Genomic DNA, 13,926 nt, shown 5'->3' on the forward strand with positions numbered 1-13,926 from the left:
TGTGTGTGTGTGTGTGTGTGTGTGTGTGTGTGTGTGTGTCTTGAGGTTATTGACAGCTGTCAAACCCTGTGACACCCACCCCTAGTGTAGTTTGTGACTTTACCCTTGTCCCTTATTTATTCACTCTTTGCCGTGTTTGCAGTTTACATCAGATCTCTCAAGCTACCTGAGATTAGCAACACTGTCTCCACTGTGCAGAAGACACTGAATTTGTGGATGATTAATTAATTTACAAAAGCTGGTAACACATTATCTAGTCATGGACATACTCCCATTTTGACCATCCCTAAAGCTAATCTATCCCTCTATAGAATATGTTATCAATGTAAAACTCTAGAATTAAGACAGAAATGAATGCAAGCTGTCGTTAATACATGAAGCAACAGGTGAAGACTGGACACTGTTTGAATTATGTAAATGTAATAGCATTCATCCTCTCTTTTCAGTTCCCATCTATTCAAACATCCAGTGACTAACACCATTCAGAATGTTAGAGTGGAAATGGGCTCTGGATGTTATTCATTTGACCCCATCACTTCAACTATGAGAAATCTGGAGCTACAGTTAAATGCCAGCTGAAGTGACAGAGAAGCCAGTGTTGGCTGTCATTAGCACCTTGGCTCCCACCTCTGCTCACTCCTTCTGATCAGTATGGCTGCGGTTGTTTTAAGCTAGCTTTTGCCTTAGCACTTGTGTTGTTAAGGACTTTGGGGCTTATTTCTTTGTCCAATAGATTGTCAATTCCCGCTAACTTGTATTTGGTATGCACTAGGATTCTTGGTATGCAGTATGTTTGCCTGTCCTGTTAGTTATAAACTTAGACTCTTAAATAATGAGCGATCTTGGAAGTTTCTGGCTGGATTTCTTCTGTGCTGTTGCAAAACGGCCCTTTTCCATAAACCCGCCTTCTGCTCCACCTGCTGTGTGCGTCTCCTTGAGCATCATCATTTCTAGGCAGTCCAGTTGTTCCATAACTTTCCATCAACGTCTTGTTTTGGTATTTGCTCCCAACAATGTGATGTGTTCGTATTCTTTAGAGAAGACCAACCCAGGGATTTAGGGGAAAAGGACAATGAAAATCCCCTCTGTTGACAGCTCACATTATAGGGTAAACTGAAGCCCAAGCCAAGATCACGTCTGCTAAGTTCACCATGTGTGCCAAAGCCTTTTTGTATCACTTCCCACGTTCTAGGACAAATGCAACAAGTTTGTGGCCTCAACTAAAACACTTCAATTTGACTAAGTAAATTTATTTTTTATATACTCTGCTAATTTTATTTAAAAATAGTTTTAAAAACAGCCAATTGCAATGTTGCTATAATGTAGTAGTAGTTGTTGTTTTACAAAGTGATGCTATCCATTTAGATGTGGACTTTGTTGGGAAGATAACTTTAATTTCCTTTGACACTTGGTTCAAGTTCAAGTTTGATTTGTTTTAATCAGGTAATTGAAAGAAACAAAATTGCAGAAAAAATATGTGTTTCCTATCAGATGGTGTGTCTCCAGGAAATGAGTGAGAGAGAAAGAGAGAGAGAGAGAGAGAGAGAGAGAGAATGTAAATCATGGTTTTGACTTTTTGCATGATTTTTCTCTAGTATCGAATATTTTATGATTTGTCGGCAACATTTGAAATTCCAACAATATGTTATCATGCTCCTTCCAGAGAAAGTTATTAACATGGAGTAGTTCAGCTGAATTAGAAAGTGCCACTAAAAGCACTTATAGGTCAAATTCCAGGATGTCTTCTGGAATTTAATGCTTACCAGGAAACAAACAAATATGTCTTTGCAAATTGAAATGAAATCTACCCCATAATATCTCTTCCCAAGTCTTACTCAGCTCCATTTTCAATTTCTCAGAAGTACAGATAAGCCACTGTGGGGACCCTACAAGCATTGGTAGACTATTGCTGGCACACTGAAGACTAGTTTTATATATCTGGGCTTGATAATTTTTAAAAAATTATTGATAAATTATTCATTGACAATATTTTAACTGTACAAATAGTATTTTCCAGGAAATTGTCAAATACTATGCTGACTTGATTTTGAATAATCAGAAGTAAAGAAAGCAATGAATTGCCCTCATGATGTATATAATTTTATGATGTGGGGTTTCTCTCAGGGAATATAAATTTGACCCCACCGGTGTACATAATATCCAATATCTATTTTAAAACTATCATCCGGTGGACAACACTTCCTCTATGGTTTTAATGATAAGAACGTTATTTTTATAATTATTAGTATGAACAGAGACTTATGGGCATCAAGGAACGTCTAAACTTGGTGCGCAAGAATGGATCCTTTTTGTAACATTCTAGAATGCTCTCAGACCTAAAGTCGAATGACTTTCAGTAAATACAGTCGTTGGCAAACTCTGGTTCATAAGCCTTTAAGTGTCTTTCCACATTTTGTCCTACCAGTTCCCTCCTTCCTCGACTCTCCGTTAGAGCTGGGGAGGACAGAGGAATAGCTCCGAGGCAGGCATTCCAAATCAGCACCCTCCAAGTCTTGTTCCACCAGTGCCCCAGCTCTTCCTGACCCCTGGGGTCATTGTAGTTAAAGTGCTGACAGTGGTTTAAACCTGGAGACAACATCAACCTAGCAGTTACGTCACACTTTGAGAATAGGTAGATATTAAAGTCAGAAACCTCAACCCACTGGTTCACATAATTCTTCCTTGAAATCAGATGCCTGCCAGGCGGCAGTGGTGCACACCTTTAATCCCAGCATCTGGGAGGCAGAGCCAAGTGGATCTCTGTGAGTTCGAGGCCAGTCTAGTCTACAGAGCGAGATTCAGGACAGGCACCAAAACTACACAGAGAGACCCTGTCTCAAAAAAGAAAGAAAGAAAGAAAGAAAGAAAGAAAGAAAGAAAGAAAGAAAGAAAGAAAGAAAGAAAGAAGAGAAGAAGAAAAAGAAAAGAGAAAGAAATCAGATGCCTTTTTAAAATTTATTCTTATTTCATGGCTATAGCTGTTTGGCCTGCATATATGTATGTGTACCACATGCATGCCTGGTGCCCGGACAAGGAAGAAGAGGGCATCAGATGCCCTACAACTAGAATTACAGGAGGTTGTGAGCCACCTTGTGGATGCTAGAGATCGACTCCAGTCATCTGGAAGAGCAGCCAGTGCTCTTAACTACCGAGCCACTTATAGCCCCAAATCAAATGTGTTTTTCACATGATGTTTTACTGGCCTTAAAGCTATCACTTTCCTTTTCTGATAGAAATTAATACTTTCTGTAGTTTCCAATAAAGCACCTGAGTAATTTTATGTATTCACATAGCTTAAATGAATCCTTTAAGATAGCTTTTAGCTATGAGTCTTGTACCATTAAATTTTACATATGCTCAGTGGTAAAGTACAAATCTTGCATGCAATGCCCTTTGTTCAATCCTTAGCACCAGAGAAAATATAAAAGTAAAGAAAATAAAGATTAAAAAATAAAAATAATAGAGATTTTGTTCAGAGTGAGACAGAACTTTATTTGGATCTAGGTAATATGACTTTTAAGTGCTATCACATGGTAGAAGAGAATATTTCCTGGGAGTTGTTTAAGCTGCACTGGGACAAAGCCTAAAGATTGATTGACACTACCCATTCAGATACAGGATTCTTATAGCAGATTCAGAAATATTAATCTAAAATCATTACCAAGCAGATTTCAGGCTTGGTCAGTAACTTGCTTACCTCCCAAGCATGAAGGCCTGAGTCCAGATCCCCAGGACCCCAGAACTCAGGTTAAATAGCAGGCAGTGTAGTACTCAGCTCTCTCATTAACCACTGGGAGACAGAGAACACTTGGATTTGCTGACCAGCTATTCTGGTCAAATTGGCCAAATTGGTGAGATCCAGGCTCAGTGAAAGACCCTGTGCTAAGAAAATGAGATAGAGAAGGATTGAGAAAGACATCTGGTGTCTACCTGTGACTTCCACAGTGTGTGCACACATGTATCTTCACACACACACACACACACACACACACACACACACACACACACACACACACACACACTCACAAAGTGAATAGAAAATGAAAGCACCGAAGCACACTATAGTTTCATCAACACAAATGTAAAAAGCCTCTTAAGCATTCCTGCTGCCCAGTCCATCTTCACTACGTGTTATCTTATGACCAATGGTGACAGTGTTATGAATGTGTCTCCATACCCAGTGTCTTGGAGAAATATAATCCTGGTCTTAGTTCTGAGGGTTGTGACAGATACTGGGAAACTGCTCACATGTTGGCAAACACCTTACTTTCCCCAAAACTTTTCATGTCTCATTCTCTATCACTATGCTTATGGGTGAATTTGTTGGCAGACCATTTTAGCCTCTCGAGGCTTCTCTTTAATAGCTGTTATAATAAATTGGGGGCTCTGACCACAATGAACTTATAAAAAGTTTTGGAAACCCCCTTTCTTTAAATTAGATAAGCTAAGAGATTTGGTTCTCACAGCCCTATTTCCTTGATGTATTTTCCAGGGATTATGGTAGTACACAGAAGAACTGATTTGTATTTCTCTACAGCATGAAAATAAAATTTTATTATAGCAAATACACCAATTATAACTGGACAGCTTTTGTAATGAATTGGGTTTTTTTCTGCTGATGAAGTGAGGTACTATTCCTACTCAAATATTATTGTATCTATACAATAATATTCTATAATGGTCAGTGCTGTATAGCAAATACACACATGAATCTTATGTTTTGCTATTTCTTCAAGTTATTTTTATTCCTTTGGTTACTGAGTTCTAAGTTTTCTCCATATAAATACTAATAAAACAGTATTAGGTGTATCTCCCATAATTCCATTTAGCCAATTATGTGACAGGTATTCTTCCAAGTGACTTTTTTTATTATATTTTGAAAACTCACAAAAATTGGTACCATCATCATATGTATTTTGCCTTTGGGAAAATAAGGATCAGAGGCATGATATTTCTTGCCAATAGTCTCATAGCTAGTTAGATGTTTAAGCTGAGTTCATAAACCAGACAGACTGAATGTGGCATTCCTACCTGTACACCTGACAGTTTTTGACTCTCCATCACAATCACATCCTGAATACTGGATGTTGAAACAGCAGTCAGAGCTTGGTTAGACCCCATTGAAATGGAGGCTGGACTGTGGAGCTCACCAAGCTTATTCATTTTCTTTTACTTTTCTTGGGCAGAGTGCGGTGGTCGATTGAAGGCAGAACCCAAACCCAGAGACCTGTACTCCCACGCTCAGTTTGGTGATAATAACTACCCAGGACAAGTTGATTGTGAATGGTTGCTGGTGTCAGAACGAGGCTCTCGACTTGAATTGTCCTTCCAAATGTTTGAAGTAGAAGAAGAAGCTGACTGTGGCTATGATTATGTTGAAATCTTTGATGGGCTTAATTCAAAAGCTGTGGGACTTGGTAGATTCTGTGGATCTGGGGTAAGTACACCAACAGAATTCCATGGCCAATTAATGAAAATTCTCATTAATTAGTGGTTTGTGTATATAATATTTACAAATTGAAAAACATTCTTGAAAAAATTATTCATTCTGTATTATTATCAATGACTAGACAAAAAAACACAGCTCTTCTATCTTCCTATGTCTCCACTTTTAGTAAGTTTACATTAGTATTCATATGAGTAGATGAACCTAGTTGTTCTAGTTCCTTGTCACTTTCCATATTCTAACTTTTCATTGTGCAGTAAATATTTAAATGCTTAATAATCTAAAAACAACATATCTAAATGCACAGCCTTGCCAGTGTTGTTCCTTCCAAAATTAAAGCATAAGAGAAAAGGAAAGAAAATCCAAATTGCTCCAGTTTGCATTCTCTTCTTTAGAAATCCCTCTGGTCAGAACACTAGGACCAGCTATCACTGCCCCGCATGAGCAGGTGGAGTTCAGGAACAGGTAGTGAGGAGGCCACATGAGAAACTAGAATGAGAAACACTTCTGCTTTTCTTCATTTCCCCCAGGACTCACTGCATTCAAATGGAAGCTACTCTGAATGTGTATTTTACATGAGATGAAAATAACCCCAACTTTCTGAGTGTCAACACTTATCTAGGAATTAAATAATAATAATAATAAAATTCTACCCAAGTAACACTTGAAGCAGATCCTTACAATGTTTTTGATCAATAAAAGAGGGAGAAATGAAAGATTTAGATTCCACAAGTGGTCCAGTTCAGAATAACCACTGAAGAAATGACTATCTCTTTACTGTTCTGTAATCTCCTTTGTTTATATAAATCAAAGGAATGTGGATTAAAGTTTTGAAGATCAAGTCTTATTGGAAATTTTGGAGTTTAGTAGTGGGCTAAAATATCTTTTATGAGATCTTCAGTATTGCATTTCTTCCCTAAATCTCATGTTTTCTCATCTTTGTGGAAAGAGATGCAACAGAACAGCTGTTCTGAACTGTTGGGTGGATTGAATTATTAGAGCATGTGCATCACATTGATGAAACAGTGGCTTAGTCTACTGCTCATTTGGTTTATGTTCCATTTGCTTTTTCTTTCAGCCACCAGAAGAAATCTATTCAATTGGAGATGCAGTTTTAATTCATTTTCACACTGATGACACTATCAACAAGAAAGGATTTTATATAAGATACAAAAGTATAAGGTACCCAGAAACCATGCATGTCGAGAACTAATGCAGATCATCCCTCAGAACAGAAAGGAATGTGCATATGGAAAGAAGACATTTTTTAAATTGACAATATTAGTACAAATGTTTTATATAATGAGTGAACAAAAGAGAATTGCAAGACTAGAGTTATCTCTAAAATGAAAGTGAACTTTCCAGAAAACTGGATTGGCATTGCAAGGATGTTTGAAAGTCATGCTTGATGATTAATAAAGGTGTTGGACAGCTATCACATGCTTCAAGGAAGATTAACAGCTTGAAATATATGCCTCATATTTTGGACAGTTTACTTCAGGGGCTATGAGTCTCTGGAGTGATTTCTTGACTACTTTTTCAAGATCTGGGGACATATAATGGTCAAACAGATCAAAACTTGGAAACCTACTTCCTGGGTCTTAGCACATTTGCTAAGGACTTGGTAGGTCAGACCCAATGTAAACCAAATCCATGTAAGGAGATGTGGAATAGTGGTCTTTGGAAGGTGGTTTGTCCTTTAAATGTAGGTGTGCGTGTGTGCGTGCGTGCGTGCATGCGTGCGTGTGTGTGTGTGTGTTTGTGTGCTTATGTTTGGAAACTGGAATATTTCATCTTCATTATTTTCAAATGCCGGCCAGCTTAACCTCTTTACACAAATGATTTTGTGACCACTTCATTGAATCTATATCTTGAGAAGTCTGAAATATCTGTAGTGTCTGTAAGCAGTTAATCTCTTGAAATCATATTTAATTACTGGAAAATATCCAGTTTACTAGTAAATTCATTTCTCGTTGAGGAAGTGCTGAATAGTCACACCAAATCCAGGAAACCCATTATGTCTTATGAACCTTTAAGAAAAACTCCCACGAGGTGTGTGCAGCCGTCTTCCACATGACTACCTGATGGTTCTTCTTCCAGTTACTACTACTGCTGCTATGATCTTTCTTTATTGTTAATGTGTTGATGTATTATTGTTATGGTTATTGTTATTGATGTTGTTACTGTATTTAAAAATGATCAGTTGAAGTGGAAGTGGAGTTTTGGGAGACATGAAATATCTCTCCTTTTTTGTTCTCTTCTTGAGATTCAGTTTAAAAAATACAATATTGGGTGGCAAATGATTTGTTTCTGAAATATTTCCTATGGTGCTATTCCATAAACATTAAAACAGCAACAACAACAAGTTTCTGACCTTTGAGCCAAATGCCTGCTGTATACTATGAATGCCTCCCTGTATGTGGTGGGCAAAGAAAACTAAAGACTTGTTAAATATATCAAGAGTGTATCATGGCAAAGGCAAAACAAAGCTTGTCCTATGGAACAACTACTTCCAATGCCTTAGAATTCTTGCACATAATCAAACAAATCTGCTTAAAGACACACCTTTTGAAATGTTGGCCATCATAGTGTATGTTAATCAGCAACTCCAAGAAGGAAATCCATTTCTATAACAGAGACATTGGACCCATACAGATACATTTACATGTGTACATCCCAACCTGCTTTTGTTGTAGAAATGTAATTATAGGGTGAATTTTTGCTTTATAGCCCTGTGTGTTTTTAATATTAATGAATGTATATGTGAGCCGTTGAATGAGTCTGTCTGCTAGAAAGTAAATGCTATGGGTGGTTGATAAGTTTAATTCTGTGTGCCAAGTTGTGCTAGAACCATGTATGAAGTAGCATCCTACTAAAGTTTCATGGACATACAATGGAGAGTTCTAATTATCATTGATCCCATCAAAGAAAGGTTCTTTCCCTTAGACAATATGTTCTGAATTATATTTTTTTTGTTGACGTGAGTTGCTGTGCAAATGAGCGTTTTTCTCTTAATTGTCCACAAACACCCATTGTCTGGAAAATAAAAGGGGGAGGTTATATTTCTTTATTTTTGCAAAATTAAACTCTACATATAGATATAACAATTTATTCTTTTTCTCAATTTTCCCTTGAACAATCTTTCTCTATTTATAACTTGCAAAGTGTAAATACAGTTTTTGAACCAATGTTTGGATCTCATTGAATATTGCCTTCAAAATACGAATGTGTTGTCTGTAATGTAGATGAGCCACTCAATGGAAATGATTTGTTCTAGTAACTTCTTCCATATTTTATCACGCATCCTCAAATAGCCAAGATATGCCCACAATGAGGAAGAGAAAAGAAAAAAAAAAAGCAACTACCCTGGAAGTGGTTTGCACTGCTCAGGGATTTGTGTAGGTGTGAAATAGGTCCTAAAACTCCACACATGCTACTCTTCAGCTGAAATAGATGATGAAGTGCAGAACATGAGACCTAGTGATCTGTGGCTTCCAGGGTAACAGATGAAGTTAGATGCATAAACTCAGTCATTCTGTTTGCTATCAGAAATCTGTGCTTATTCTACAACATGTAATAGATTTAATTTTGATGCACATGAACAATAGAATTTTTTAATTATGAAGTATTTCCACACAAAGCAAATTTCAGGTGTGAATTAGGTAGTTACTAGTTGCTGACAACATTTTTCTTTCAGCAACAGCGTGAAGATTAGAATGTCAACTGCACATAGATGTCTTTTTTTTTTTTTTGGTTTTTCGAGACAGGGTTTCTCTGTGTAGCTTTGCGCCTTTCCTGGAACTCACTTGGTAGCCCAGGCTGTCCTCGAACTCACAAAGATCCACCTGCCTCTGCCTCCTGAGTGCTGGGATTAAAGGCATGCGCCACCACCGCCCGGCTTGACTTGAATTTTTGAAAACCTTTGATTCTGCTTTTAAAAGAGCGTGGAATAAGGAAAGCAGAAAAATTTATTCCCTCCTAAATATTTATCAATTAAATTGTGGAAATGCTTTCTATTTACCAGAACAAACATATAACATCAATTTATCACCAAGACAAAAGCTCTGCTAATGTATTAAGGATTTAAGGCAGAGTAAGTAGTTCCCAAAGATATTAACCTTTGGACCTTAATTACCATTAATACATAATTTAGAAACATTGTCATTAGCATAAGAACAAGTGATATAAAGGCTAACTCTGATGCAATGTGAGATATCATAGTCTCCAAGAGTTCTCTTCCATCAACTGTTTTCACTGCCTACCTTCAACCTGACCATCTTTTACCTCCAGTGTACTGATCCTGAATCCATGATAATCATGTTCCCACCATGACATCCTAGTTCAGAAGCTAATGCAGGAATTCAAAGCAATCCCGGGGGCTCTGAGTACAATTCACTAGATATAACTTCTCCCTCCTTTAATAATTCAAGTAGAAATGAACAGAACAGAACATATACTGACCTGCAACTTTAAAACACTTGTGGAAATATGGTTGAATTTAAAATAAATTGAACCTGAAAAAGGAGCACTGAAGATATCAATCCACACAATGAGCCCTGTAGCTGTGCAGTCTTTACAGTGAGCCTTGTGGTGCCAGGGTACAGTGTGAAGTAAGTGGTGGGATTATTTGTGTTCTGAGTCATTTTTATACAAACACAAGCAGTGACTTTTCCCGTCTCTCTGAAGTCACCTTGCTCTGCCTGCCTGTCATATCCACACAGCTGGAAGGTTCATGTGTTTTAACACTCCAAAGTTTCAGCCTACACTCATCATAAATAAAAATAACAACTAATCATACCACACCGACATTCACTAGCTTAAACATACGTTTACCCTTCAGTGTATTTTGTAAATCGTATTAGAAAAGCCATTTTGTGGTACTTTCATTGAACTAAGGATGGTTATATCAGTCATTAGTTTCATGACTAATCCAAGAATGGATCTGTCCAAAGTGTTGCTAGAATTGTTTTTGGCTGAACAATTGGGGAAAACTAAAAACAAACATTTTCAATAAACATAAGAAAGTGAACATATATTCCTTCATAGTATTTTTATGTTAGAATTAGTTCTTAACAAAATCATGAGCCAGCACTAGTAAAATGAGTCTGGGGCCGTAAAAGACTTATTCCAAGAAATTTCTCCAAGTTTATCGAAATGGGATGATTGCTTAGAAACAAGTGAAGTAAAGACTCATAGATAATAAATCTCACATCTGTAAAAGAAAATACAAAAAACACCAACAACTCGAAAAATAACTGAATGGGCAATTCTTAGAGACCTGTACTAAAACCTTAGGTATCTTTTAGGACAGATTTTTTTTGCATGGTTCCAATAAATATGCCAAATATACTTTTGTACTGTTCATTTATTAGCTGTTTGAATTTCTTGAGATTAAATGATCATGCATAATCAGTCACATTATTTCTCAAACAAAAGGCATATATATTTATATGCATCACATATTTGTTTTACTTTCTTTTTTTTTTTTTTTTTTTTTTTTGAGACAGGGTTTCTCTGTGTAGCTTTGCGCCTTTCCTGGAACTCACTTGGTAGACCAGGCTGGCCTCGAACTCACAGAGATCCGCCTGCCTCTGCCTCCCAAGTGCTGGGATTAAAGGCGTGCGCCACCACCGCCCGGCTGTACTTTCTTTTTAATGTATCAACAAATATTTGTTTAATGCTTGCTTCTGTGCCAAGTACTAAACAGACTTCTTCCACTTAAGGAAGAATAAGTCACAATTTCTCCTCTGATGAAGTTTAAATTTTAATTAGAGAGACACATGCTTGTTAAAAAAATCCCCCAAAGTGAAAAGTATAAAAATAAAACAAATGTATATTACCTAGTACCATTTTGGTGACATTTCAAAATTAATGTAGATCCTATTTTGAGATCAACATTAATATATATTCTTTCCTTAGCCTGGATTTTACAACAAAGCATTCAGTTGATTTATAAAAATAGTTATTTTTCACTTCAATCATTGTACTTTCAATCATCTAAATTTTTTATTCTTAAGTTGGAAAACAGGTGACCTTTGTAAATATAAATCAAAAGTAATGGTGTATGGACTATTGCCCTGTAATGAATGCATACACTGAGGTGGGTAGTTCAGAAGACTGTGAGTTCAATTGCAGCCTGGGCTAAGTAAGAACACCCTGTCTCAGAAATAAAGAAATCAAGCACCACTAATTGATACATTGAAGATTTTGTTAGGATCCAAACTGAAACACTTGAAACCCATGATCATATTCAATTATCACTTAATGTGTCAAAATGAAGCTTTTCATTTGCAGGGCACCCCTCATGATCACACCTACATGATTGAACATTGTGAAGTACTTTGCAGAGATGAACAGCAGGATAGACTGCACAGGAATTCCTCCACAGTGCACAGAAATGGAACTGTGCTGGACAACTCCTAGGACTGGCAATCCCACCCCTCAGTGTGGCAACCCTCCTGTACTCTTGCCTGGTGTTGATGAAGCCAATTCAACTACCTTCCTGGGGTTTGTGAAGCCATGAAGCCTGCAGTAACCTCAGGAACACCAGAACCGGAAGAGTCTTTCTCCAGAAGTGCCCTCCAGGGTTCTGTGGCTGTTCATATAACAAAGGGCTAACTTCATTTCTAACTAGGTAACAAAATAATACTTAAAATATGGAGAATATAAATAGACAGCTGGAGTGCATATATTATGTGAGATTTTATGTGTGTATTATACAACTCATCATGTGGCCTGTAACTTTTAAAACTTTTAATGCAAAATTAAATATTAACCATACTCACAAATGAAGACATAAGTATGCCATAAAATTTTCAAAACTAGAATTCCAAGCTGCAAGGTGCAATTCCTTCCTCCTGTTTTCCACATATTTTGTTTAGTTTTATGATCAACTTGACACAAACTGGAGTTATCTGCAAAGAGGGAACCTCAACTGAGATATTGTGCATGTTAACTTGGCCTGTAGTCTTGACTGTTGATTGATGTGAAAAGACTCAACCCACTGTAAACAATGCCATCCTTGGACAGGTGGTCTCATCCTGTGTACAAAAACAGACTCAGCAAGCCAGAGGGACCAAGACAGTAAGCCTTTTCCTAGCTGATCTCTACGGCAGTTCCTGCATTGTGTTCCTTCCCTAACTTCTTCTTACCACAACTATAAGCTGAAATAAGTCCTTTCCACCTCAAGTTGCTTTTGGTCATGGTGTTTATCAAAGAGATGAAACCCAAGTAAGACATCACCTTTGGGTTTTCTACTTGCAATGTTGTATCCTGTTACTTGGAAACATGCTTTGATGGATTCTTAAACAAGGTAGTTAGTGCATGTGATATGTATCTGTGCAGGCTTGCAGTTTACATCCTGTGTCCTAGACTAGTAAGACAAACATTTGTATAATTTTATAGATAGTGTCTTGAAATATAAAGTAGGTTTAGGTTCCATGAAGTCTGTGATGAACCAAGTCCATCGAAAGAGGAATAGATCTACAATTTACATATTGAATTTAAAAGGTAGGTATAGAGTAAGGTGTGGAGTAAATGGAGATAGTGAGAGGGTGACTGTGATAAAATACAATGTATGAAATTCTCAAAGAATTAATGCAAATATTAGGCATAATTTAAAAACATAATCATAAGTTTAATTTTTGATATTGCAACTCTTTTTTTAAAAATAATTCTCAGAGGGGTTTATTTTTATTTATTTATTTTTTGAATTACATTTTTCCCTTTTATTTTATTTTACAATACCATTCAGTTCTACATATCAGCCACGGATTCCCTTGTTCTCTCCCCTCCTGTCCCCCTCTCCTTCCCCCCAGCCCATCCCCCAATCTCACCTCCTCCAGGGCAAAGCCTCCCCGGAGGACTGAGATTGACCTGGTAGACTCAGTCCAGGCAGGTCCAGTCCCCTCCTCCCAGACTGAGCCAAGTGTCCCTGCATAAGCCCCCAGTTTCAAACAGCCAACTCATGCAATGAGCACAGGACCCGGTAATTATAAATGTTAAAAATTAAAACAAAACCAGCCAATTATTTTTACATTAACTGTAGCTGGAGACTTTCTCTCTAGCTCCCACCAAGCCCCGCCAAGCCCCGGCAGTCCCACAGCCCACTTATAAAATAAACACACAGACTCAGGCTTCTAGCTATCTAGTTCTTACATCTTAAATTAACCCATATCTATTAGTCTGTAAGTTGCCACATGGCTTGTGGCTTACCAGTATCTTAACATCTCATGGAGGTGGCTGGCAGAGTCTCTCTGACTCAGCCTTCCACTTCCCAGAATTCTCCTCTCTCCTTGTCCCACCTATGCTTCCTGCCTGGCTACAGGCCAATCAGTGTTTTATTTATTAACCAATCAGAGCAACACATTTAACATACAGAACATCCCACAGCAAACTGATTTTGTATTTTGGTATAAAATTCGACCAAAAAGTTTGAATTTTTATTTTAAGTTATGATGCAGTAGCATCCTGAAAATTTG

General features: G+C 37.3%; 1 protein-coding gene across 1 annotated transcript in view; it reads left to right on the top strand.

Moving 5' to 3' along the window:
* Window positions 1–8,634, top strand: part of Tll1 (tolloid like 1) — a 185,705-nt gene extending 177,071 nt beyond the window's left edge. Inside the window, exons 20-21 of the mRNA XM_006987546.4 lie at window positions 5,187–5,437; window positions 6,525–8,634. Of these exons, the coding sequence (XP_006987608.1) occupies window positions 5,187–5,437; window positions 6,525–6,659 (386 nt within the window). The 3' untranslated portion in view covers window positions 6,660–8,634. The remainder of the gene's footprint in view (window positions 1–5,186; window positions 5,438–6,524) is intronic.
* The last annotated feature ends 5,292 nt before the right edge of the window (window positions 8,635–13,926 follow it).

Source organism: Peromyscus maniculatus, chromosome 17 (genome assembly GCF_049852395.1).
Source record: "Peromyscus maniculatus bairdii isolate BWxNUB_F1_BW_parent chromosome 17, HU_Pman_BW_mat_3.1, whole genome shotgun sequence".
Classification (NCBI taxonomy): domain Eukaryota; kingdom Metazoa; phylum Chordata; class Mammalia; order Rodentia; family Cricetidae; genus Peromyscus; species Peromyscus maniculatus.